General features: G+C 49.7%; 2 protein-coding genes across 2 annotated transcripts in view; both read right to left on the minus strand.

Annotated features, from left to right (window-relative positions):
- Nucleotides 1–1,259: 1,259 nt before the first annotated feature.
- On the minus strand, nt 1,260–22,261 carry LOC142765940 (prolyl 4-hydroxylase subunit alpha-2-like). The gene is made up of 6 exons (XM_075867748.1): nt 22,221–22,261; nt 20,243–20,491; nt 19,033–19,192; nt 7,465–7,656; nt 4,257–4,532; nt 1,260–1,844 (listed from the first exon to the last, which is right to left on the minus strand). Exons 1-6 carry the CDS (start codon nt 22,259–22,261, stop codon nt 1,611–1,613), a joined length of 1,152 nt encoding a protein of 383 aa, XP_075723863.1. The 3' UTR covers nt 1,260–1,610.
- A 2,881-nt stretch (nt 22,262–25,142) lies between these two features.
- The window catches only part of LOC142765942 (prolyl 4-hydroxylase subunit alpha-1-like), a 113,324-nt gene continuing 110,621 nt past the window's right edge, over nt 25,143–27,845 (minus strand). Inside the window, exon 3 of the mRNA XM_075867749.1 lies at nt 25,143–25,202. Coding sequence (XP_075723864.1) covers nt 25,143–25,202 — 60 coding nt within the window. The remainder of the gene's footprint in view (nt 25,203–27,845) is intronic.

Below are 27,845 nucleotides of genomic sequence, written 5' to 3' on the forward strand. Positions count from 1 at the left end.
ACTTGCGTCGTCAGCTACGGCATGAGCTGCACCGGGATGGCATAGTGTGCTACAAGCGGGTGCCACCGGGGGGAATGACTCGTGGTTTGCTTGTCCAACTTATCAGGTCATTCATTCTGAACGGCTGGACGTGCAAACACGCACACAAGAAGGACGTGAGGCCTATCAACAATTAGCAAGTGACGTGTTTCTTTTGTCTGTGTTCACGCGCTATGTCTTTCAGAAAGAAAACGTAATCACTAGCTCGGCAATCCGTTATTCTAAGCTATATCAGGGGATACCCCATATTCAAGAAATGAGCTTCATGACAAGGGGGTACACATGGGGTCAAAAGCGGAGGAAATTCTGTGTACCAGCACACGTCGCAACCTGGAATACCATGAGTGACGTCATGACGTAGGTGGCGTCACACTCCGTCCTCGAGCAGAGTGCCTCAGTGAGCGGTTGTAGAAGCATTCTGTCCTCGAGGCCTTGGTGCACTGATCCTTGATCCGCAAGGCCATTGCCATGCCATTTGGAAGGTGGTGGTGGTGGTAGTGTTTAGAAGATGAGAAAAGACACCTAATTTCTGCAACCCGGTCGGGAGCACGGCGCAGTGCCTAATTGCCTAATTTGGAAGGTCCGTTCGTATGCACCGTCCTGCTGTCCATACGTCGATGTGCGGGAAGGGTTCCGGAGGCCTCATCCCTATCGTCGTACGGATCTCGCCCAAAGCGCGTGCGGTGAGAGCGCGAACCTCCAAAATGGTGACGCTGCCGCAAGCGCTCCTCGCGCATGAGTGCATATATACCACCATAGTTTACAAGCTGCTCCGTTTAACGAAGCGTCAGTGACGCCAACTCTTGATGTAAGCATGTATCGTTTACCCCGGAACGAGTATAATCTTGATAGACCAATTCACAATCTCGGCGTGTGACATGCGCACAACATTTGACAGCGCTTTATCGCCTTTCTGCTTGTTACTGCCATTGAGATAGGCGTCGTCTGCATCAAGTTCCGCCAGGCCGTTTTCCCCAAAGTTAGTAACGCTGGTTTATCCCGTCGGGTGAAGGGTCACGTAGCAAACGTAGCAACTGTGCACAGCGCCAACGCGGAGGCGGTGAAAGGGAAGGCCATTCGCTCGCTCGGTGGGAGGGTGGCACCTTTTCTCGCACCTTGCTGGAGTCTACCGTATGTTTTCCAAACGTTTTAATGATCTTAAGTCAATTGATGCGACTACTTCATGGCAGTTTTTGTTAAATACTTTATTTCAGGCCTTGTTTCTTCACTTTAACCAGGGTTTGAACGATGCTAGCCTTGCTATGACCTGTACTGAGTGCTTGACTGTGGGCGTGATCGTGCCACATCAGATGTATGGATGCATGACAAGCCGGGCGCTGGAAGTATTGCGCACTTAAAAATGATTTATGGGGTAGCCGATACCAATGATAGGCCAGAACTTCAAAAACAGTTGGCCTTGCCTTAACACGAAGCTGTTCCTAGAATTCGCGTTACGTACTACAGAAATCGTTAGCGTTCTTTTTTTTTTACAGTACTGCGTACAAGTGAGGTCGAGACACAATGCGCGCACATTTAATTCAGCCGCAGCTCTGTGGCGTTTTCCCCGCTTCCTAAGCGGGCAGTCCGACGGGCCAGTCGTGGGGTATCCTGGACTGCCCCAGCTCGTGGATCCACTTCGTAGCGATCCACTTGGAGCCCACGAGAACGGGACACGCTCCGTGCATGGTGCGGTTGTCGCCCGGGCTACGCGTCCTGTTCATCGGATTACGCACGAAGAAGCTCTCGTTGGACGGCTTTGGCAGCAGGTTGATCCAGAACAGCGCACGACCTTCCACGGCATTCACCTGCGTGCAGTTGGTGCAGTTTTTTTGGACACTGACGCACATTTATAATGTGGGAGAAAGGGTTTGCAGCCCAGAATATTTGAAGTGTTCATCGAATGTACAGCAAGGTACCAACACTGGCACACAAAGGACAGCTTCAGCCTCAGACAGAGCCCGGGGTCTTAGGGCATTCTTGAACTACCCTGAGAGCGCTGGCCTAGACGCAATGGCTAAAGAAACATGTTTATCGTGCCGCAGTGCCACTCTTTCCCATTGTAAATTTGCCTCATGGTGGTCATAATGGGGCCCACTGTCTGTCATTATATATGGTAATAGGTGATGATCGGTGGGTAATGGGCATAACGACATACTTTAGCCAAGAAATAACACAAACACAGAGTAAAGAAGCACACAAAGACAGATGGCACTTCCAACTAAATTATACTGACAACTAACCCAGAAACAAATATATACAAAATACTGGCATGCGCAGTCTTCACACAGCCTTACGCTATCCAGCTATAAAACAATCTCTTTTCCGATACATAGAGCGTAACCGGCGTGTCACTGATACACCGTTATCCTTTCCTTTTTATGTAATAGGCTTCCATCAACTCACAGGCAGTTTGATACCTACTTCTGTTTACAATCTTCATCTCTTTCAAGCTTGGTCCACACTTGCAGGTATTACTATGCATAAAAAATGCGCCAAGTCGTCCTTTATTAGATTTAATTCATGCTAGATAGTGTAAGGCTGTGTAAAGAATGCGCATGCCTGCATGTTGTCTATTTATTTCTGGGTTAGCGCTCAGTCTAATTTAGTGGGAAGTGCCACCTGTCCAAGTCTTTGTGTGTTTCTTTGCGCTGTCTTTGTGTTAGCTCGCAGCTAACGTATGTACTCAAGCATGCACCAACAAGGCCGACACTCTGTTTTGATACAAGGTAATGTGCAGATAATGGGTTGATCTTGGTGCGGGGTAGATGTTGGTTGTTGGGCAGATGACAAGTGGAGAACAATCGGTGTTGGCCACCCGAGTTATGAGCGAGCTGTGAAATGATTTCGAAAAAAAAAGAGCCATTACGCTACCCAAGCTGAGTATGAATTATGTGCATTCATTGAGCTGCATCCACCGGATATAGTGAGTGCCTCTTTTCTGGACTGTTGCACCTCAGGCAGTGCGAGGACTGACGCTGCTGCATCGGCAGTGCATTTTTTAAAGGCGAACTTCTTACGCGTGGCTCAGTCCTTCCACCGTAGTAGCCACCCCTTACTTCTCACACTGTTCACTAGATGGCGCTGTGATGTTGCGGAACGTGAAGTGATCACTAGATGGCTTGGACGCGTGTCGTTTAGTTTTATAGGAGTGTCATAAGGTGATATAGAAACAGAACAGGCAGGCGAACGCCTCGCCCCACCTATCCTTCACTCCGTGAATATGCTATGATTTTTTTTTGGGGGGGGGGCGGGAGGGGTCACACATATCTACGACAGCCTACAGGGCAATATGGCAGCACTAGGAGTCCTTGTTGGAAATTTTCATATTAAGGTGACTAGAATTCTAGCCACCCTAGTTCATATATGGGCAAAGACGCTTGACCATGATTAGGGCTGTAGAAGTAGCACTTTCAACCACACGATCTCTCTCTATTGACATCGTAAAGCACCCGATGTCAAACAGCGCAGGAGGTGTAAGTTCAACAAGATCAAGTTACACCATGTAACGTGATCTTATTGAACGTGCTGAGCCATTTGTGCGAATAACTAAACTACATGTATAGAACTGAAAGGCGGGCAAACTGGAAACTGCTCCGTCGCTTCACTGCCCGAAAAGTTAGTGTGACGAGGAAAAAGCTGGAGAGATGAAAGCAACCTGTCCCGTCCTGCCTGATTGTTACGTTTGTTGTTTTGTGCACTGCTTAACAATTGCTCATCATACCGTCAGTTGCTCCCTAATGACTAAAGACTTGCGCACGTGCGCACTTGCCTCCAAGTTTATGAGAACCCGTCGCGATCGTATCTTGCCCGTGATTTCACTGCTCCTTTGTAGCTTCTCGGATACACTGACAGAAGCACCTTGAAGGGCGTCTAATGGTGTGTTAAAACACTGTTTCATAATCAACGTTCATATTTCAGTCCTTCTGCAGGTCGTTATTGATATTTGTTGCGAATACTGCCGTCAGATCCCTCTCAAAAATGAATGATTCATGTATGAAATATGAGAAAGACCTTCTTGGCGACGTTGGCTAACATGTTCAAACTCCTCCCCCACCCCCTCCAATCTTTTTCACTTTAGCGGCCTTTGCAGTTAATAAATTTCGACACTACTGTTAGGTGAGGCGAGTTTGATACTATTGCTGTAGATCGAAAGTTTCAACCACCGACGACAGCTTTAGCACGCATTTGTAATGGACTGATGATGATAAGACAGATACCTTAATTCCGAGACTGGGGAAGATGGTGCCGCCCCCTACGGTAACGTTGGACAGGTACATGAGCCAGGTGGCCACGCGCTGACCCAGGGTCATCTCCATGTCGCTGGAATGTTCGTGCGGCAGCGTGTAGTCGGCGTGCGGAGTGTAGTGGCCACCCACGCCGTAGTTGACCACCTGCATCAGCTCGGCGCTCTCTATGCGAAGGCCCGTGGCCGCCGACACTGCGGTGCTCAGTCGCGCTACGAACGAGGAAGGGTCGTCGCGCAGCCACGCCACCTGCGGTGCCACAACGACAATAATGCGGCGGTCTTAGCTCTGCCGTATCACAACCGCCATCTGCCGAGGTGTCACTCTTGATTGCGTTCATAGGGAGCCCAGAGTCGCTCAGCTGGCTTCTGTGACCACAACCGATGTCGCTAACAAACACTAGCAGAAAGCTCCGTCGATGGAATGACATTGAATAAATACAAGAAGAAGATTAACTTTTATTGAAGGAAAGGAAAAGAATTTATATTCTATGGGTGTGTGCCGCCCCCATGTACAAGGCTCTTTGATAGCTTTTGCTGCCAGCCGTACGTGGTCCAAGAGCGCCAGTTGCACCTCTGCTTCCGAGCTGGCGAGGAGCACCTGCCATTGCTAGAAAGAGTTTTGTATCTCATACTTAGACTGTACGCGGTTGAGGCTATAGATCCTTAACTGCAGCCCCGTGAAACGTGGAAGAAGGTCAGTGGGAGTTTGTGATACTAAGGGGAATCACGGCCATACAAAGTTGGAAAAATTTTGTGCAATCGTAGTATAGTTGGATAGATCCCCGTTTGAATTCTACGAAGGTCAAATGTTTGTGATAAAACAGCGACCATACAGGCATCAGTAATCAAATCGCCAGTCGGCAATAATATAGGAGTGTGCGAATGTTCGAAAATTTTGAATAACTCATTGATTAGCTTCCTGTTTCGTTAGGTGCTCTAATCAAACAGCGCACGTTTGAAATGTCGAATATTTCTCGAATAATCAGCAACGACGAAAAATGCTCGAATGAGTTAGACGTCGGAACAGTGAGGGGTAACTTGCGTGCTTTAATCCCCGAATTATCAAGACGCGTGCAGCTAATTTTGTACGGGGCTATCGACACTGATCGATCACATGATGAAGGTGTTTTTATTTTGTCCCTTTAAAATCTCCAGTATCCGCGAAGCGATGTCGTAGTCGACCCAATACAAGACTGCTTGAGCCTCCATTTACGGGGGCCCTGAGAAGAGATTTTCTTCTGCGGCTCATTTTCTTTTACAGACTACGATTGATGAATAACCCCAACCAAATTCGAGCACCACTGCAAATTACCTTCACTGGTTCGAAATTGAGAGCAAGTACGCAAAGGCATAAACGCAGGTTCATATTGTATTGCTGCTCCCATATGGCAGGTTCGAAGGAGTCATATGTTAGCTTATATTAAATATGACGATTGTGGCTCTGGAACATTTATGGCTCGCATGAAAGAATATAACAAAACTTCGTGTGTTTCACGGATAACATTGAGGTGACACTAGGAACTTCGGGCCCCGATAAGTTGGTACTCCAACATGATGGTACCAGAGAAGTCGACGCAAGCCACTTACGGCTAATATTCGCTGGTACTAACCTAAGTGACGGTTAGTGTTGTTATACGGTCTGCTAATGTCGGTTACCTGCTGGTTGATGTCCATGAATAATAATAATAGCGATGTTAATATTTGAGCCTTTGCGCCGAAAAAACGCGGTATGATTATGAACCAAGCCACAGTGGAGGATTCCGGAAAATTTGGCCACCTTGTGTTCTTTAACGCGCATCTGAACACGAGCCTGTAGAATTTCACTTTCGCCGACATGTGATAGATCAAACCTGCGACTTTCATGTCAGCAGCGAAACGCCATAACCAGAGAGATACGGTGGCAGCTTGCTGATGTCGGCTATAAGTTTGTCTACATGACGTTGAACATTCGTTGTTGTCGAACAGCAAAAACATGCAAAGTTCAGTCGCATTGCGTGTTCGGTTAAATTGTTCGTTTGTCTATAGACTATTTCATGGAGGTGTCTCAGTGATGCCGTGCTTGGCTTTGTGTTTTGCGTCTTCGGCAACTAAATGAACAGTATTGCGGTAGACGCTTATACACAAAAACGATTAGGCTGGCGCATATGACGTTTAAGGGCCTTACTTATTCGCATCGAATTATACTAAACAAGAAAGCGTTGACTTAAAAGGCCCCCAAACCACCTCCGATATGTTTTCATACATTTCAAGTAAACACGCGCATCATGTGCAGAATGTTCTCGCCGTTAACGATTCTGCACGTGGCAGCGCTACAAGCCACCGGTGCGCCACAAATTCCAAGAAGCAATTGCTCCTCCTCTCCAGGCCTTTCGGGCCCCCGAGTGACGCCGAAAACTTGAATCTCTGACGCGCAGCCAAATGATGCTGTGATTGGTCGAGCAAGAGCCTACAACTACTGGTTGGTCTGCAAGCAGCTGTCCGCGCCGCTTGTTGCCGTTCGCCGTGTTACCCGCGTTCGTGTGCGCGCTATTGAATGATTGATATGTGGGGTTTAACGTCCCAAAACCACTATATGATAATGAGAGACGCCATAGCGGAGGGCTCCGGAAATTTAGACCACCTGGGGTTCTTTAACGTGCACCCAAATCTGAGCACACGGGCCTACAACATTTCCGCCTCCATCGGAAATGCAGCCGCCGCAGCCGGGATTCGAACCCGCGACCTGCTCGTGTGCACGCTAGCGAATCAGCTACTGCTGCTGACCGGCACCGTTCGTATAAGCACGGGCCGGCACGGCAGCAGCGGTTCGCCAACAAGCACACAGTTGATGTAGTCGACGGAGGAACGGAATCGCGGAAACCGGAAGTAGACGCTGCTTCGAGAGGCGCGTCAGCGATGACGTATGCCGCGCAAGATTGGGAGGTGCTCAGCGAAGGGGCAAAGCTGCTTTAGGAGAGGGTACTGACGGAGGGTAGTGAAGGAAAGGGCGAAGTAGAGATCGCCGCATTTCGACAATCAAACGCATCTAAACTCCGCTATTACGGCACCGTTTCAAAAATTTCTCATGGCTCCATGGTCGCGGTACACTCATGCAAAACTTCGCCACCACAAGTGAATTTCAACCTCCATGTGGTTTAAGTGCCCTTTAACAAACCAAGATGGTGATGTCAATGTCTTACCTTGCTGATACGCGTAGACGCCGGTATCTGCCTTCTATCGTCGCCGAACACTTGTGCACGGTACAAGTAAGGCGTGGCCAGCACTCTCAAAGTTCGGGCCTCGCTGCGCGTGAGGAAGTTGTAGACGAGCGCCACCTTTGGAGCCTCGCTCAGCAGTTCCACGTGCAGGGGGCGCCACATCAGCATGGTGTCCTGCAGTGATCGAGGCTCAACACGTGTCTTTCTGAAAGCGGCCGTTTTGGTGATTACACCAAACAGCTACCTCGTCCACAGCATCGAGTGAGCTACTCAGCTTTGGCGCAGTCGGGGAATTGTGGTAGGAAAGAAGAAACAAGTGAGCATGGGGATTACTGTCCCGGATGTTTCCACGTATCCGCCTATCTGTGTGTGTGTGTGTGTGTGTGTGTGTACGTATGTACGTGTGTGTGTGTGTGTGTGTACGTATGTACGTGTGTGTGTGTGTACGTATGTACGTGTGTGTGTGTGTGTGTGTGTGTATACGTATGTACGTACGTACGTGTGTGCGTGTGTGTGTGTGTGTGTACGTACGTACGTGTGTGTGTGTGTATGTACGTACGTACGTGTGTGTGTGTGTGTGTGTGTGTGTGTGGGCGCGCACACACGCTAGCCTCCAGACGGACATCATAAGCCAGGCCGCTGGTGGCAACGCCTAAAAAATAGTCTGTCATGCAGAATGCATGACTGGGACTATTTCTTTAGTCATACAGGCCATCGGCTGTAGCATTTTGGTAGCTTAGATGGGGTATCTCTGGAATTATCAGGACTTGTATACCACCATACAGTGAAATTGTTTGACAACCATAGAAAGATGTGTACAGCGGTGTTATATAGTAGGGAGAGGAATGTGCATACCCACAGATATCATTAAATTTTGCATGTGTAAATTTACAAGCAGACATAAAACGCACGCAGGAACATTTATTAAGCATGGTAAACCTCTTCCTCATCCACATTAAAACGTTTCTGGCTGCATTACTAGTGCACAGGGCTTAAAAGAGTCGTGCAAAGTTTTCCAAGGAGACGTTGATGGACTTAATTATTAAGGTTCATTGTCTCGTGTATCAACAACCGCACTAATTCAAGTATGAGTGGAGTTCCACAAGATTGTAGAACGCTGTAATTGCTTTCTCTTGTCCCGACGAGCGCGCTGGAAGCTAAGCAGGCAGAGATGTCGTTGAGGAAAGAAGTTACGTCACGCACACGTCATCACCTTGAGCACTTCTTTTTTGTCTTCAAACGCGTGACCTCACAAGCACGCGTGCGGGCATGTGGTGGCCTTCCGGGGTTGCCGAGGTAACTACTCAAATCAAATTATGGCTGCGCTTGGGAATATGGCGTGGTCATTTGGCCATATGACATGATTTGTCATACTTCGGGATTGCTTGCAAATTCCAGGACGCATGCTGCGCCATAATGTTCCGCTCACGTATTCTCAGGGGCCTCGACTACCGATCGACAGTGTTTTCTTACTACGAAATGTTTAGGGTCCCCTTAAGTCCTCCTTTACTTCAGGGTAACTACACCACATTATACGGGATGTATGTATGTATGTATGTGTGTGTGTGTGTGTGTGTGTGTACGCGTGTGTGTGTGTGTATATATATATATATGTACGTGTGTGTGTGTGTGTGTGTGTATGTATGTACGTGTGTGTGTGTGTGTATGTACGTACGTGTGTGTGTGTGTGTGTGTGTGTGTGTGTGTACGTACGTGTGTGTGTGTGTGTGTGTGTGTGTGTGTACGTACGTGTGTGTGTGTGTGTATGTACGTACGTGTGTGTGTATGTGTTGCAGACAAGAAGGCCAGATAGTCTGGACGTCCTGAGCTTACCCCACTGTGTAAGATAAATGCTGTGACGCACACCCTGCTCCGGAGTTAGATGTGAGAAACGTCCGCTCACGCAACTGATAGTCTAACACAGCTTATAAAGATTTCTGAAAGGAGCGCCGATATGGAAGCAACTTCTTCAATGATAATACGAGCATCTATAGCTTACTTGTTGAGTAGGCTTGTAAGCGCGAAAAACGCGCGCGTGGAAATGAGAAAGACAGATGGGGAAAGATGGGGGATATGTCAAACTTTCACTCTCTCGCTTTACCGAGACCCTGCCACTGATACTGAGAAGGAGTTCGTTGGTGCGAACCAAGAACTTGAACGAGGAAGGGACATGGACAAGCGCACTCTCGGAGGCGTTCACGCAATTTCGTGCTGATACGTATTGCTCAGGGACATAGACAGAATTTTAGGGACGAAACTCTTTATAGCGGCACCCGTTCGTCCCTCGTAGCCGTTGTAGTGTGTAACAAGTGTAACATTATGACCTCCAAGGTGGTGCCGGTGAGATATTTCTTCTCTGTGTTGTCCAACAATAAAAAATAGTGCTCAATGTACATGCTAATGGGTGCTAATGGGGAATGAAAGACAGGAGCATTTGGCTTTTAGTTAATGTGCACGCTGCAATCCCCATTAGCAGCCACTGACATATACATGTATTGATCACTATCTCACAAGAAAGGGTTGCTACGTTGTACTCGCTGGGTGTAACCTCCTCAGTTTTAGAAAGGTTTAGCGAGCGTTGGGCCGCAGTGCCATGAAAACAGTGAACTAGTATATACCATGAACTCGAGGTGTTTAAGGTGGGAAGTTGACCCGAAGCGCAAGCCGCAAGAAAGTGTGCGTGTGCCACCTCTCGTTTAGTCCTTGGAATGTCCGCTGGATGTCGGTGCTTCTATATGGGGAATACATGATGAAAAGATGCGAGATGGTGATACTTGGAGTGTTGAATGGATGGACAAACGGACACAGACAAATACATGCATGGATGGATGTACGAACGGACGCAGGGGCGGATGCATGGACGAACGCAGGGACGGACGCACGAACAGATGCACGCTCAGACGCACGCACGGACGGGCAGATGGACGCACGGATGGTCACACAGACGGACGCATGGACGGACGGAAGCAAGAACGAATGGACGGACGAATGCTTCGCCCCACTCTCCATGATTCACTCCGTGGATATGCTGCCAATTTTTTTTTTTTTTTACGGGAGGGAAGAGGGTGGTGCGTCAATTATACTTTGTTTGCTCGTGCGAGCGTTTGCATGCACACGTGCGTTTGCATGCGTGCTTGTAAATACCCAAGCAAAATTGAAAAATATTGGGAGGAGTTTCAACTGCCTGACTACACCTTGCCTACGCCCTTACTTTCGCGCACCATGTTGTGAGTGTCTCGAGAAGCACACAAAAGGTTTTTTGAAGTGTTGAGTCGACATTGAGTATAGGGTTCCCCCCAAGTTGCGGAAAGGCCGACATCGGCCAGTCAGACGGTTTTAATTATCGCCTAGAAAGTATGCGCTGTCTCTGAGAAATGGCGCGGGTTTGCATCTGCTGCATCATTGCCACTCTGCGAGGAGTGCTCATGTAAACCTTTACGGATTACCACTTGTATTTTACAAAGAAGCAAAGACAAGGTGGCACGTGAATAGAGGCGACATAAGCGAATTGGACCCCGCTACAACGGCGTCCTGGCTTTGTTTTCAAGGAAGTTTGCTTTCATAGCTGAGAGGTTGTGATGGCAGGTCTCGGCGCTTTTTTTTTTACCCGAAATGGTTTTATGCAGGGGTCCACCACCGCTCCGCTGACGTACTTCCGTCAAAGAAGTGACGTTGAAAAATATATACTAAAATACTGCAAAGAAAAAACTACAGAATGCAAGCATCTATCGCACAGAATGTAAGCAGCCACCTCTAGATTCTCAGCTGGCGGTGCTAACAACTGCGCTACAAAGCGAACGACATCTGGGGTGTTAACGGCAAGCCATTCATATTGTTATGGAGATGAAGGAAAGGAAGAGGAAGGACAGAATCAGCTGACAGGCGTGAGTGTGCCAATCACCCATTGTGATTCTTTCCTGAGGTTGTTCCTCTGTAATTGTGTTTGTACAAAAGTCACTCCCCGTAACATATTGGTGAGAGGTGCTGGGTAAACATCAGGCAACGGAGCTCCGCAGCGGACGCCGCATCAGTTTTCAAGCCATGGCCAATGCTGAGCCCTCCGCGTCAACGTCAGAGTCTCCGACGAACACGGCGTCGCAACTATACGTTTTCACGACACTTAAGGATCCCGGTACATTCTGCGGGACCGATGGCGCCGGCATTGACGATTGGTTGGCCATGTTCAAACGAGTGAGTGTGCCGAACAGATGGGATCCCACACTTCAGTTGGCTAATGTGCTGTTTTACTTGAAAAACACGGCAAAGGTGTTGTATTAAAACAACGAAGAACTCACAAGCTGGGACCAATGCAAAGAAAAGATGCGAGAGGTGTTTGCCAAAACCGCCACTCGTAATATTGCCGCCAAAATGGAATTGGCCTGCCGTGCCCAATCCCCAACAGAATCATCGCATACATTCAAGACGTGCTGGCCCTCTGCCGAAAGGCCGAAAGCGACATGACAGAAGGTGACAAGGTAGGGCATGTCCTGAAATGGATTGCCGACGACGTGTTCATTCTCCTGCTGTCCAATGGCTGTTCCACCGTGGACGCGATCATCAAAGAGTGTCGTCAGTTTGAGCAAGTGAAAAGTCGCCGCATTTCGCAAACATTCATTCTACTTCCAAAGACCGCTGCAACATGGACTTGTGAGGATCAGTCCACACCACAACGACCGTCGCCGCCGGGACACCTGACGCACATTGTTCGTCGCGAACTGGAAGCAATGGCACCCTCGGCATTCTATTCGCGCAGTACCAATACCACTCCTGTTACTGTTCCTCTTGTTCAAGTCATCGTGTGTCAGGTGCTTGAAAACATCGGGGTGCATTCAGTGCGCCATGTCACCGCGCCTAGAGTCAGCGAACGCCCTCTCGCGATGCCCTCCTCCGACCGACGGTTTTCTCCACGTACTCGCAACCCGGCCGAGTGGCGAACTGCAGATGATCGTCCTATATGTTTCAACTGCCACCGTGTTTGACATATTGCTCGTTACTGCCGCAACACATGGTCCTCGGCACCTCGTGCAACGACCAATATGACCCGTTTCGGCGGTACCACCCACACATTTTCACCTGCCGATGAGTCCCATGCCGTTTGACCATTCTCGGAACACTTGGTACAGTCGCTCGCCTTCACCACGTGGGCACCAGGCTCATTCGCCGCAAATACGTAGCCCATCGTCCCGCTCACCGATGCCATGGCGCTTCTCGTCCCCCGTAGCTTCCGGCCACATCGTCTCGGAAAACTGAGAAATGCAGCCCCCGGAGGTGGTTCTGCATTGACGACTTCCGCAGCAAATCCTCTCTCCGTTCCCACCAGACGAAGTGTAATAGACGTTGAAGTAGATGGCGTACATGTACAAACATTTGTAGACACCGGCGCAAGTATTTAGGTCATGAGTTCAAACTTACGCACATGTTTAAAGAAAGTTCTGACACCAGCGGCTGCACAAATGCTCAGTGTAGCCGATGGTGGCACACCGATGGTTCTCGGTCTGTGCACTGCCCGCATAAGTATAAAGCACCACACTACTTCTGTCATTTTAGCCGTGATTGACCGCTGCCCTTATGACGCTATCCTAGGCCTGGACTTCTTGTCGAATCATTCTGTTTTTATTGATTGTGCTACCGGCGTCCTTCAGCTAGAGCTGCCTCAGATAGTCGCTGAACACCCCACTGCCCCGCCGCGCCTGTCCTCTCTTCAGGATGTGTGACTGTCACCTCAGGCAGCCACCTACGTCGTTTTTATCGCACAGCCACCGGTTCCCGATAGTCAATATGTTCTCCTTCCTCTCTCCGACGTCCTCTTGGAGCGCAACATCGCTATTCCCCATACGCTTGTGACTATCACCGACATCTGTACCTCGCTCGCACGTCTCAATTTCAGCTTCTGCCCTCAAGTGCTTCCTCGTGGCATGTTCTTCGCCAGCGTATCCAATGCAGCCGAATTCTAAATAGCAGCTATCACCACCGAGATTGATTTAGTTCAGTCTCCTGTAGCTAACGTCATCTGTTCTATACGAAATCGTTTCTCCAAGATGATTGCACCCGACCTCAATCCTGCGCAAGCCAACGACATCTATCGCCTTCTCGCGTCGTATACCGACATTTTTGATTTCGGCGACGGACCTCTAGGGCAAACATCCACCATTTAGCACCGTATAAACACTGGTGACGCCAGTCCCATTCGCCGATGTCCCTGTCATGTCTCCCACACTGAGCGCAGAGTTATCCAAGCGGAAGTTGACAAAATGCTCAAAAAAACGTTTCATAGAACCATCAAGTAGTCCTTGGGCCTCCCCTGTCGTCCTTGTGAAGAAAAACGACGGTACCTGGCGCTTCTGCGTTGACTATCGCCACCTCAACAAAATCACGTGAAAAGACGTATACCCACTACCACGCATCGAAGATGCGTTGGACGGCCCGCACGGCGCTACGTACTTCTCGTCTATTGATCTTCAGTCCGGCTACTGGCAGATTTCTGTCGATGAGATGGACCGCGAGAAGACGGCCTTCAATACAACGGATGGTTCATACCAGTTTAAGGTGATGCCTTTTGGACTATGTAACACCCCTGCCACATTCGAAAGAATGATGGACTCTCTCTTGCATAGTTATAAATGGTCTACTTGTCTCTGTTACCTAGACGATATGATAGTCTTTTCATCTACTTTCGATAGCCACCTGACCTGTCTCGCTGCAATTCTCACAGTCTTCAGAACAGCTGGGCTACACCTAAACTCCAAGAAATGTCAATTTAGCCACCGTCAGATTACCATTCTGGGTGATCTTGTAAACGCCGAAGGCGTCCAACCAGATCCCGGAAAGATCCGTGCCGTCCGTAGTTTTCCGGTGCCCTGTTCTACATTCGACGTCCGAAGCTTCATCGGCTTATGTTCCTACTTTCGTCATTTTGTAAAAAACTTCGCCGACGTTGCCAGACCACTCACAGATTGGCTGAAAAAGGATACCACATTCTCGTGGGGCCCTGAGCAGGCTCAAGCGTTCACCGCTCTCATCGGCTGCTTAACTATGCCCCCCAAACTTGCCCACTTTAATTCTTCTGCTGCCACAGAAGTTCGCACCGACGCCAGTGGCCACGGTATTGGCGCAGTTCTCGCTCAGTGGCACCACGGCAGGCAGTGCGTAATAGCTTACGCCAGTCGCCTGGTTTCTCCCCCTGAGAGGAATTATTGCATCACCGAGAGAGAGTGTTTAGCTTTAGTTTGGGCCGTTGCCACGTTCCGGCCATATTTATATGGTCGCATCTTCTCCGTCGTTACAGACCACCACGCCCTCTGCTGGCTGACTTCTCTGAAGGACCCGACTGGACGTCTGGGTCGCTGGGCTCTGAGGCTCCAGCAATTTTCGTTTAGCGTCAGCTACAAATCTGGCCGTTTGCACAAGGACGCAGACTGTCTTTCTCGTCATCCGGTGGACCCTCCCGATCCCGTTGCGACTGACCTGGAGAGCAGCGTGATGGCTTTTACTGATATCAGCGATATGCGCATTGAACAACGACAGCATGAGTCAGTGCGCACTATCATCGACGCCATCCATTCCGACAGCCATGACGCTGAAACTCGTATGTTCGTGTTGCATGACGGCATCCTCTACCGCCGCAACGTCAACACTGAAGGGCCTGAGCTTCTGCTTGTCATTCTCCGTCATCTACGACCTGCCGTACTTGAACAGCTTCACTAAGCACCAACAGCGGGACACCTCGGTGTTTCCCGCACATACGACTGCGTGTGACGTTGGTTCTTCTGGCCAGGACTGTACCGCAGCCTGCGTCGATATGTCGCCACTTGCGACCTCTATCAGCGCCGGAAAAGACCTGCTTTGCTGCCAGCTGGACATCTTCACCCAACCGAAGTCCCCTCTGAACCATTTCATCGCGTGGGACTCGACCTTTTTGGCCCTTTTCCGACGACGACACTGGGAAATAAATGGATCGCCGTCGCCACAGATTATGCGACCCGTTACGCGATAACGAAGGCCATGCCAACCAGTTGCGCCACTGACGTCGAAGATTTTCTTCTTCATAACTTCATCTTACGCCACGGTGCACCCCGACAGCTGCTTACAGACCGCGGCCGCTCTTTCTTGTCCAAAGTTGTCGACGACCTTCTTCGATCGTGTGCCACAGCGCATAAGCTATCTACCGCATACCACCCACCAACTAATGGCCTATCTGAACGTCTCAACCGCACGCTCACAGAGATGCTTTCGATGTACGTCTACGAAGATCATCGTAACTGGGACACCACGTTGGCCTATGTGACTTTCGCATATAATTCATCTCGACATGACGCCACGGAATTCTCACCTTTTTATCTTTTGTATGGTCATGACCCTAGTCTGCCGTTTGAAACCACCTTACCTCTCAAGCCATCTGCTTCCGAGTACGCTCGCGAAGCCATCAATCAGGCTCACATGGCTCGTCAAGTTGCCCAGTCTCGTCTTACCAGGTCACAGGATATGCAAAAAGCCCGCTACGACCACCGGCATCGTAATATAACGTTTGCCCCAGGTGACCGCGTGCTCCTCTGGTCACCGTGTCACCGTGTAGGTCTCCCCGAAAAACTTTTGTCCCGATACGCCGCACCCTACCTTGTCTTACGCCAAGTTAGCGACGTCAACTACGAGATAGCGCCATTGCACTCCAATACGTCACCAAGTTCGTCACTTGTTGACATTGTCTACGTTTCGCGCATGAAACCCTACTTCTGTCGCAGTTCTCCGAACTCGTGCCGAGACGGCGCTCCAATGCCCGGGGGTCCTGTAACGGAGATAAAGTAAAGGAAGAGGAAGGACAGAATCAGCTAACAGGCGCGAGTGTGCCAATCAGCCATTGTGATTCTGGCCTGAGGTTGTTCCTTTGTAATTGCGTTTGTACAGAAGTCACCGACCCATAACAATATACTCCATAAACCGTTTGTCTGTCCGCAGAGCCTGAAAACGTTTAGTGATTTTTTTGTTATCAGTAGGGAGATGGCGTGACAGGCTCGCGTTGGGCGCGCTCTGAAGGTTGTCGTCTCCATGGAGCCTCCACGGAGCGGGGTCTCTCCTGCGCGCGCGCCGCGCTTATCAGACACGTAATTCGGAAGAGAACGAAGGTCACTTGGCACGCCTTGACGGACGCGTTTACGTAGGAAGCACGCTGCTGACACAAGACGCAGGAAGAATTATGACAGTTGTTCGCACTTGTCCTGTGTATCTTGTGTGCTCGTTTCGCGCATCTTTGTTTCTGTTTCAGCGCACTTTTAAGTCGAGCTGTGACTGTTAGGGCGAGCTCGTCCTGTGTATGCTAATTTGGTGCGTGCTTTCTGCTTGAGGTATGCGCTGCAAGTTTCGAGCTGCTTGCCATTCCTAACTTGATTTTACAATTTGCTACTGTTGCTGAAACAGTGCACAATGAACGTTCAACTGCCTCTGTAAAGACACGTTCACTTCGTGATATACCGATTCCTTAATATGGGGATCAGCCACGTTTTTTTAGCAAATGTTTTTCTATTTAGTCATTTTTTGCAAGTGTACGCTTACGCCAATGTCTGTAAGCTAAGGATCTGTTTATTAAAAGTCAGTTGCGAGTGTGCGCTTGTACTTGTTCATGTTCTTGATTTGAGGCTACCGTTTCCTACCAAGCTATTCACCAACTAGCCCGACTGCAGACGTTATTGTGCCTGTAATGATGCATGCAATGATGAATCCTCCCTCAAAGATCCCTCCGGACGTTTGGCACGATGGGCTTTACGGCTCCAAGAGTACGACATCTATGTCATTTATCGCTCAGGCCAGAAGCACGCCGATGCCGACGCTCTTTCGCGTTCACCTGTTTCTACTGATACTGCGAGTGTCTCCATCCAAGACAACTTCCTTCCACTATCAGGCTCATCAACATGGCTGCGGATCAGCGCAAAGATTCGTGGATTGCGTCTCTGATGGATTACCTAACTGAAACACTCGCCCACCCGCAATCTCGAGCGCTACACCGACAAGCCTCTCACTTCGCCATCCGTGATGGAATACTTTATCGCCGCAAATACCACCCTTACGGCTGCAAATGGCTACTCGTCATACCCAGGCATCTCCGTGCCAGCATATGTGCTGCTTTCCATGCCGATCCGCAAAATGCACACGCCGGTTTGTTTAAAACCTACGCCAGGCTGCGTTTTCGGTTTTATTGGCGCGGTATGTACACATTCATTCAAAAGTACATTCGATCTTGCACATAGGACCAACGCTACAAGCACGATCCTAGCCGTCCTACTGCACTAATGCAGCCGTTACTGTGCCCAGTGCGACCATTCGACCGGGTTGGAATAGACCTTTATGGTCCTCTACCATATACATCAGCTGGGAATCGCTGGATTATTGTAGCGATCGACCATTTTCACGAGATATGCAGAAACGGCCGCTCTACCAGCCGCGACGGCACGTGACGTTGCGTCTTTCCTGCTGCAACGTTTTGTTCTGCGTCACGGCGCTCCACGTGAACTTTTGAGCGACTGAAGCCGCGTCTTTCTCGCGGATGTTATTCAATACCTTCTTGCTAAATGCCATGTGATTCACCGCTGTACTACCGCATATCGCCCACAAACAAATGGCTTGACCGAGCGTTTCAACCGTACTCTTGGCGACATGCTTTCTATGTATGTCACCTCCAACCTCACCAACTTGGATCTTATCCTTCCCTACGTAACGTACGCTTACAACACGGTACCTCAAGCGACGACAGGCGTTTCTCCCTTCTTTTTACTTTATGGTCGAGAACCATCATCTCCAATCAACATTTTTCTCCCCTACCAACCCGACTCATCCGAAGGCACACCAGTTTCCGAAGCCGCTCGGTATGCGGAAGAATGTCGGCAATTAGCTTGCACCCTTACAACACAAGAACAAGGGCTACAGAAATTTCGTCACGACGATGGACGGTCCAACTACCAGTTTTCGCCCAACTCTCTTGTTTGGCTGTGGGTGCCCCCCCAGTGCTGCTCCTGGTACCTCTACAAAGTTTGTCAGCAGGTACCATAAACCTTATCGCGTCATAGAACAAGCTTCCGCTGTTAACTATACCTCATCGAACCCCTCACGGCCACCGTGGACCTGCGTCGCCGAGGCCGCGAAATCGTACATGTGGATCGCCTCAAACTGTATCACGAACTCCTTGTCCTCACGACACCTCAGAACACTTACTAGGCACCATCTTCAGCGAGGGGGAAATATGTAATGATGAATGTAGTGGGTCATGCAAAGCTCGGCAAACACATTGTCAGTGGTAGGCACGAGATGCTCGGCCCGGACGTAGTCGCTGATTTCGCTGGCTAGGCCTAGCTCCTACCTGGTCTCGAATAAGAGTTTTGACTGTCTCAGTTCTTTATTATATGCCACTGATACGAAGGAACGATGAAATAGTTAAAAGACGACGTATTAAAGTGCTAGAGTTACTGTATATGCTCCCTACCTAACAGTAGCATTTACAGTAACCTTGCAAGAGGGATGGAGAAAGCACCACCTATGTGCGCGCCTGTGACTGCATCCACTGACCGTGATGATGTGGAGAATGAGGCAGCGCAGACTGGGAGATGCACCTGGACTGCTGGTGTGGTTCGGAGAACACATGCTCTCGAAGCGGGCCGCGTCGCTCGCCAGGAAGGACCATCTGAGGCAGCTTTCGGCTTGTGCCCTCGCCACCAGTTTGGCACGCCTGGGGTCAATTTTTAGAAAAGCCATTAATTATGCTTCTTCAGAGGTCTGGTGAACATTTACCACTACACCTCGAACGATATAAGACAGCGGAACACGCCGTGGAACTTATAGACTTTCTCAAGACATACCACCCAGTCACCGAGAGACCTTCTCTGTGATTGTCATTCATACATTAATTCATTCATTCATTCGCAAGCTATCTATCTTAGCTTAGAATTCATTAAATCACGATATTGTCAAAGTGTGACTAAGTCATACTTAGTATGCAGGATTCAAGTGAAAGAGAGTTGCTATGGTGGACATATATTGCCTTCGCATTAATGAATTGTTCCCCAAAATGGAGGATATTCAGACGTGTCTATGCTTTTCCTCATGAAGGTTCAGCATGCAGGGTCATTTCTTTGGCTACCCATACCCACTTTAACATGCATGTATGTCTGGCTTGTTTACCAAGATTGCACTTAAAAGCAGCCTTGTTACCATGTGAAACAGAATTATCCAGTAATGGTGCATGTGCTGCGCAAATTAATTTTGAAAAAAAAATTCATTCGTGCTCTAATATACTGGCATCATGCGCCAAAGCTTTCTACAATGAACAGTCGTGCCAGGACACATAACACATAGCAAACGGTGGAAGCACAAGACTCCTCCTCTTCCTTTCCCCCCACTTTTATTGGCCCAGTACGAAAGAAGTGAAGTGTCGCAATAGGCTGATAGATGGTAATGAAAACATGATGCCCTTCTCACAGCGGACTTCTAATGGTCTATTATTTTTCAGGGCCGAAGGTTGGAACTAAACCATTCTTGGAATGCAACATCTGAAGCCCTCGGCAGCTATTGCCATCAACCACCTTCATGGCCATGACTCTACGTGCCCGTTAAAAAAATGACGGCACACGTCTGACTGAGTAAAGGTTCTGGGCAGGTTTTCACCCCCCCCCCCTTCTAGTACACGTAGTGTAGCGGAGGGACGCGTTCCTCCTTTTCCATCCGCGCCACGGGCGCTCCTGCGCCAAGCGAAGCCATCGCTGCTGCCATGCGTGCTTACAAATGGGTGGGTGCGCCGTCCTGATAGGCGATCAGGAGTCGGAACGCGGCCGTCTTGTCTTGGAGGCGCATCGTGAGCCGAGACATAGACTCCAGCACGAGCATACGGTCCTCGCTGGGCTCGTCGCCCTCCAGCTCCAGGGTGTCCATGCTGGAGGCCCACCAAGCGATACCGTTGGCCACGTCGCCCTCGTCGAAGCAGCTTCGCCCCACCACGTGACGGTCGTGGGCCGACACGTACAGCAGGGGGCTAAAAAGACGTTGTAGTCACAATTATGGTCGTGAATACTAATCATAATCAGCACCGCAAATCTTCGACAGGATCATTTTAATGCCTCACAATTGCGATTTTAGTGTGCGAAGGGTAGCGCAATTCAATCGCCCCTGGGCAACCGAATTATGCGAGGGTACATAAAAATTGCGGGTATTTCTTCCCTGGCATCTCCCACATAATCAATGGGCTTTGAAACTGGCATCAGAGTGTGTGACGTGACGCCGCTACACGCATATTATCGCGGCGGCATTCCCTAGAGCCTATTAGTCTTTGTTAATGAAGCTCTTCACTTGTGCTCGTCCCTGCAACGCGCCACTTTTTACGCACAACGTCTGTAGAGCTTCAGACACGCTATTCTAATGACACAGGTTCGGTCCCTGCCCACGGCAAGTTATGATTGCGATAGCAATTATATGAACAGTCTCGGCTGGCTTTTACCGTTGCCAAAGCTGTCGTCATGCACCGTATATGCATACACACACGCGCGCACACACATGCACACGCACACACACACACACACACACACACACACACACACACACACACACACACACACACACACACACACACACACACACACACACACACACACACACACACACACATATATATATATATATATATATATATATATATATATATATATATATATATATATATATATATAGTCTAGTAGATCCTCCGTGAGCGGTCACAACGTGGTTTATTTCGACGTTTCGGCCTAGAGTCTGGCCTTCATCAGGAATGAAGGCCAGACTCTAGGCCGAAACGTCGAAATAAACCACGTTGTGACCGCTCACGGAGGATCTACTAGACTATATGCAACGCTACGGCCACTCAACCACCATGCCTGCCTATATATATATATATATATATATATATATATATATATATATATATATATATATATATATATATATATATATATATATATATGAGATCTAACTGAAAATAATGCCAAGGAGTGTATAGGAGAAGCTATTAGAGCCAATTTAATGTAAATAAGAATAAAGAAAAGTGGGTGAAAAATATCCTGCCGTGAGCACGGAAGGTCGTAAGTTCGTTTCCTGCTCATGGCAGGTTATATATATATATATATATATATAACCTCGGAGAGTGCCTCGGAGAGTGCCTCGAGCGTGCAGCAGAGGCGAACAAGCGCATTGAGGCACGTTAGACACCAGCGTTATCTGGCAGTCATCTTGGAAAACGAAGGATAGCGCCCGTCTCGGAGGCAATAAGGTGTAGAACGCAAAGCGTGATAAACACGATCCTTAGAATTCCTTATGTACGCCTTCCTTAGTATAAAGAGACACACCACAGAATAATAATGTGTTGTGATTGCACCTCAGGTATGAGTAATAACTGTTTTTAAAGACGATATAGTCTTTCTTGGAGACCTTCGACGGAAAAATTTTGGTCTGTGTGTCTGTCAGTCTGTCTGTACATTTGCCTGTTTGTCCGCCCTAACGATACATCAAACATCACCAAACGGCCAACCCCATCCACAGCGCCCACCAATATTGCTCAAGGTTTAGCGTTCATAGTTGTGCGATTGTCAAATTAAAAGCAATTATTGCGCATGTCTGAGGCGTCACAACAACGCTTTGATGTTTTGTATGTCTGCCTTTATACTAGAAGAGGCACACACAAGTAACTCGGCCTGCAACGTCGGCTCCGGCAAACGGTACGTGCTACTCTTTACCAACCTTTCCTGCGGTCACTAGCCTGTTCGAACAGCGACATAAGGGTCTGAGGAAGACAGAGACGACGCCCATTCCGGGCAAGCTCCGACGTTCTGTGTGCAACAATTAGTGAACCGAGACGCTGAGCATCCGAGCTAAGCCTCTCTGAGACTCCGCTCCTTCGTCGACACTGGCAGCAACGCCTCCCGTTATTATGGAAGTAACGGTTGAGGGCCACACCATCTCCGCTGAAGAGCTCCAGGCAGGCAATTGGACACCAGTTCTCTACAAAGCCTATGCGTCTCGACCAGCCTGTTCACAGAAACCACTTTCGCAACCCAACGCTACCGTCAAGGAGACCAACCCGAACGCCATGCGCGTCGAAGCAGCTGCAACTGGAAGAGGCAAGACGCCAACCCACCTACCACCTGCTACCAAGGAGACGCGCATCATTGTAAAACGCAGCAAGCAACTGCCGCCACTCCCACCGAACGCTATTCGCGTCGTTGTTCGTCCACGAGGTCAACTGCGACTCCTAGATGTCCCAACGCCTCGACTCATGAAGGCAGTGCAGGCCGCACTTCAAACCACTCTGCCCGATGATTTCTGCCTGCGCATACACCCCACTAATAATACATTCACGGCAGCTACAACACACTCCGCCGCAGCCGAGCTCCTAAAGACGCTGACTTCACTCACCATTGGTGGCCATGCTTACCCCTGCATGGCTTACGTGGCACCCCCACCAGGAGCTACAAGAGGGGTCATCTCAAACGCCTTTGACGACGAGACGCCAACCCAGCTGTACGAAGACCTGGTCAAACGGAATCCTGAATACTCTATACTCGCAGCCCGACGAATGGGGAAGACGCACTCCATTCTCATCACCTTCGACGCCAATGAGGTGCCACATTCCATTAAATACATGGGAGCCATTCACCGCTGTACTCCATACCGCGGAAGTCCGGATGCTTGTACGAACTGCAGACTACCGGGCCATCGTCACGACGTATGCCCAAGCCCCAAGACTAATCTTTGCCCACGCTGTGGCAGCCAACACTCACCCCAGGAACCTCCTTGCACGCCTAAGTGCATTCTGTGCGAGGGCCCTCATCTTACCGGCACTGGTTCATGCAAAGGACGCAACCTTCACCAGCCACGCAAAACGACAAAGCAACCTCAAACGCAGCGACAAGAACCGGTTCCACACGGGGACAACTTCCCCCAGTTGTCAGCGGGACCCACTCAGCCCAGCCAACTCAGCCAACCCAAGCAAGCCTGGACCGAGCCGCTTAAACAAGATTGGGGCCCTCCCCGTTCGCCCTGCAAGAACGCACTATCATCAACAGTGACTTCCAGTCTGCAAGACGCTCTGGCCAAGTCTCGGGAGGAGGCAGCGGCAGCCAAAGCAGAAGCTCAAGCAGCCCGAGCTGAAGCCGCTGCCCTTCGAGAACACATCGCGAAGCTGGAGACCCAGATAAGTACTCTCGCCACAAGCCATGCCACTCCACCTACCCCAACTCCTACTACATCCCAAACTCCTGCGCACAACCCACCCAACACCTCTAGCATGTCTTTCCCACCCAGCCATGTCAACGCGACATCCTGCTCTGATTCGCTTGAGTTAGATATCGACACGGCATTTCCTCGGCACACAAATCAGGACATTACCCCGCGTCCCTCAACACACAGCTCACTAGCCGATATTCCAACCATGCTTGAGTCTTTTACTGCTCGTTTTGAGGCAAAATTGCAGGAAGGTATCACCAGCATCAATCAGGAATGCACAACGCTCCAAGATGCGGTAATCCGTGTAACAACAGACAATGCAGCACTTAATCATCGTCTTGATGCTTTAGCTCAAACATTAACTGACCGCTACAACAATCTTGAATCACAGCTCAATTTGTTCGCAACATGCCTTGCAAAACGGGATCTCACCCCAAGTAAACGCAAGAAGCCCAAAGCAACTGAAGGGCAAGACAATCCACTCCCTGACGTCACTAACGACTCCCAACCTTGCGCGGCGGCTACGCCCCTTCTCAATTCTCATGATGGCAGCTCTAAACCGTAATCTGACACTCTGGCAGTGGAACTGCCGAGGTTTTGGCCAGAAGCGTCATGTTGTCCACCAACTGCTATCTTGCGCTGCGGGACCCGATATCCTTGCCCTACAAGAACCCTCCAACCCCCTAACCTTACCCGGCTATACTTCTATTACACCCACATCCCCTACACCCTCTCGGGTGGCGTTTCTAATTAATCGCTCAATCACCACCATCTCCCACTGTTTAGCAGTCCAAGACATTGATCACCTCTTAATTGAGCTTGTGCCGCAACATGCCAGAGCTAAAAGCCTCTTCATCCTGAATGTATACAGCAGCCCTAAGTGCTTACAGGGCAACTTCCAGCGCCTCTTTACGCTCGCGAAACGCATAGCCAATAAGTGCCCCCTACTCGTCGTGGGAGATTTCAATGCCCCACATACAGCCTGGGGTTATCCGCGCGACACACCAAAAGGACGTCGGGTGTGGTTAGCAGCGCAGCAAGCCGGCCTCTCACTGCTCACCGATTCTGCCTTTCCGACACGCATAGGGAATAGTGTCTGCAAGGACACTACACCAGATCTCTCGTTCGCACATCGCCTCCCTCATGCCACATGGTGCAACACACAAGAGAATTTGGGTAGTGACCATTACATTATCGAAATTCTCTTAAATATGCAACTACCCCGCAGGGTTCTCAGAGGTTCCACTTTTACCAACTGGGATTTTTTCCGCACTTATAGGGCAACACGCACCCACGCCTCTATCACGGACATCACTGAATGGTCAGAACAACTCCGGAGTGATGTCCGATCCGCAACTCGTCTAGTACGAGAGGACTGCCCAAGCGACACAGTTGACTCTCGTCTCCTACATTTATGGGACGCTAAAACAAGCCTAGAACGACGCTGGCAAAGCCAGCGTTGGAACCGAACTCTTAGACGTCGCCTGGCCCGCCTGAGCAAAGAGATAGAGACCCATGCAGCCACTCTTTCGCGACAGAACTGGGAATCGCTTTGCAACAAATTAGATGGCAATATGAGTATGCCTCAGACTTGGAATTTGTTCCGACACTTAATTGACCCAACTCAGTCAAAGACTACCCAAAGACACAACCTCACCAAACTCCTACATACTTGCGATAAACCTCCACCAGAACTACTACAGGAACTTCGAAATCAGTACTTCCCAACATACCCTGCCGTATTGTATCCCGATTATACAGGTCCTCCTAATGAGCTCCTCGACCAACCCATTACAGTAGCCGAAGTTCAAGCCGAACTACAGAAACTAAACACTTCCTCAGCCCCCGGTCCGGACAATATTCACAACAAAGCACTCCGTAATCTCGACGACCAATCAATTGCCGAGCTTACTGAATACTTTAATGAGTGCTGGCTAAGGGGCATCCTCCCACCACAATGGAAAGAGGCCAAGGTTGTCTTTATACCCAAACCTGGGAAACCTCTCCTTACGTCTAACCTCAGGCCCATATCCCTCACTTCTTGTGTCGGCAAACTCATGGAGCACGTACTCCAAACCAGGCTCTGCCAGTACCTAGAAGGCAAGAATCTCTTGCCTGCTTGCATGTTTGGATTTCGCCCTGGACTTTCCACACAGGACGTTTTCCTACAACTAAAACATCACATTCTTGACTCTCAAACCTGCGATACCAGAGCTATCTTAGGAGTAGATCTAACAAAGGCATTTGACAACGTTGCGCACTCAGCTATTCTAGAGAACCTTATAACCCTGGGAGTCGGCGTAAAGATGTACAACTACGTCCGCGACTTCCTCAGCCACCGCACAGCAACACTTACCTTTGGCGATCACAGCCTGCCAGGCATCACGCTTGGAGCCCGTGGTACGCCCCAGGGAGCAGTCCTCTCACCTATTCTTTTTAACATAGCACTTCTACATCTGCCCCAAAAACTGGGTCAGATCCCCGACATCCACTTCAGCTTCTATGCCGACGACATCACCGTCTGGGCAAACCGTGGTAGTGACGCCGAAATAGAAGAACACTTACAGTTGGCACTAACCACCATCGACACATATGTTCGAGAACGTGGCCTTACCTGCTCCCCTTCCAAATCAGAGCTCTTTCTTTACCGACCGAAGCAGCATGCTTCAGCCATTCCCCCTATCTCTCTCACGCTAGGTGCCCACCCCATCCCACTTGTCTCAAAAATTCGGGTGCTAGGGCTAGTACTCTACTCACATGGCGCACATGGAGAAGTCATCAGGACTCTCCAAACACATGCTCAGCAGACCATTCGGCTGATTCGTCGCATAGCGAACCGTCGGGCTGGCCTACGCGAGCGAAACACGCTTCGCCTCACCCAGGCTTACATCGTCAGCCGCACCACGTATGCCCTCCCATACCTACCTCTCCGACAAAAAGAGAGAGACCGCATTAACGCGCTTCTACGAAGTTGCACAAAAACAGCTCTACGCCTTCCCCCAAGCACATCCAATGACAGACTCTTCAAACTTGGTGTACATAATACATTTGAGGAACTCGTTGAAGCCACCTTTACGGCACAAATATGTCGTCTGTCTAATTCGGTGAGTGGCCGCGCTCTTTTGACCCAATTAGACTTATCCCCAATAACAGAATCACCTGGAAGGGTCCCTCTTTCTTCTAACCTCCGCTCTCACCTAAACGTACCGCCCATTCCCAAGAACATGCATCCTGTGCGCGACGAGAAACGCAGAAAGGCAAGGGCCCGGGCCCTCCAGAGACAATATGGCGAGGACCAGAATGTAGTCTACGTTGACGCAGCGGAATATGCGTCAAGATCCCGCATGGCCCTTGCGGTGGCTGACAATCAGGCAAATCTCCTAACTTCTTGCTCAATTGTCACAAATTCCTCCACAGAGGCAGAAGAGGCAGCCATCGCGCTTGCTCTCATCTCCACACCTGCCACCACTATCATTAGCGACTCGAAATCAGCTATTCTTAACTACGCCAATGGCCTGATATCATGTAGTGCTGCTCGCTTGCTACGCTTCTGGCAGCCTCAGTGCTCCACAACCCTGATCTGGACGCCAGCACATGCCGGCCTCCTTGGCAACGAGGAGGCTCATTCTCTAGCCCGAGGTCTCACATTCCGGGCAGGAGAAATGGAGCCCCCTCCACAGGTCGAGGAGCGCTTGCTCTCTTTTCGTGATATTCTATCGTATTACCGGGAACAACGAAGAATATACGCACCCCCAGCCCCATCCCTAAACATAGCGCAGGCCACACATTGGCGACGCCTACAAACTCGAACTGCTCCATACCCCGTATTACTAAACGCCCGTTACCCAGACCATTTCCCCTCTTCATGCAAACTTTGCGACAAACCAGGAGACTTCCTCCACATCCTCCTCACATGTCCCACCTTCCCACATCCCCCACCTCCGGCTGTGGCAGTGTCATACTGGGAGACCATCATGACCAGCACTTCTGCGTTCGATCAGCGCCGGATCATCTCGTGCGCCATGAAGAGGATCGCACTTCAAGGGCTTTCCTTTGCTTTGTAAGGGTGCCTCCTCACTGCGAGGGTGCACCCACGTGCCATGAGGGGGCTCGGCCCCCACGCTACACAGTGGCAA

This window comes from Rhipicephalus microplus, chromosome 6 (assembly GCF_043290135.1).
Source record: "Rhipicephalus microplus isolate Deutch F79 chromosome 6, USDA_Rmic, whole genome shotgun sequence".
Classification (NCBI taxonomy): domain Eukaryota; kingdom Metazoa; phylum Arthropoda; class Arachnida; order Ixodida; family Ixodidae; genus Rhipicephalus; species Rhipicephalus microplus.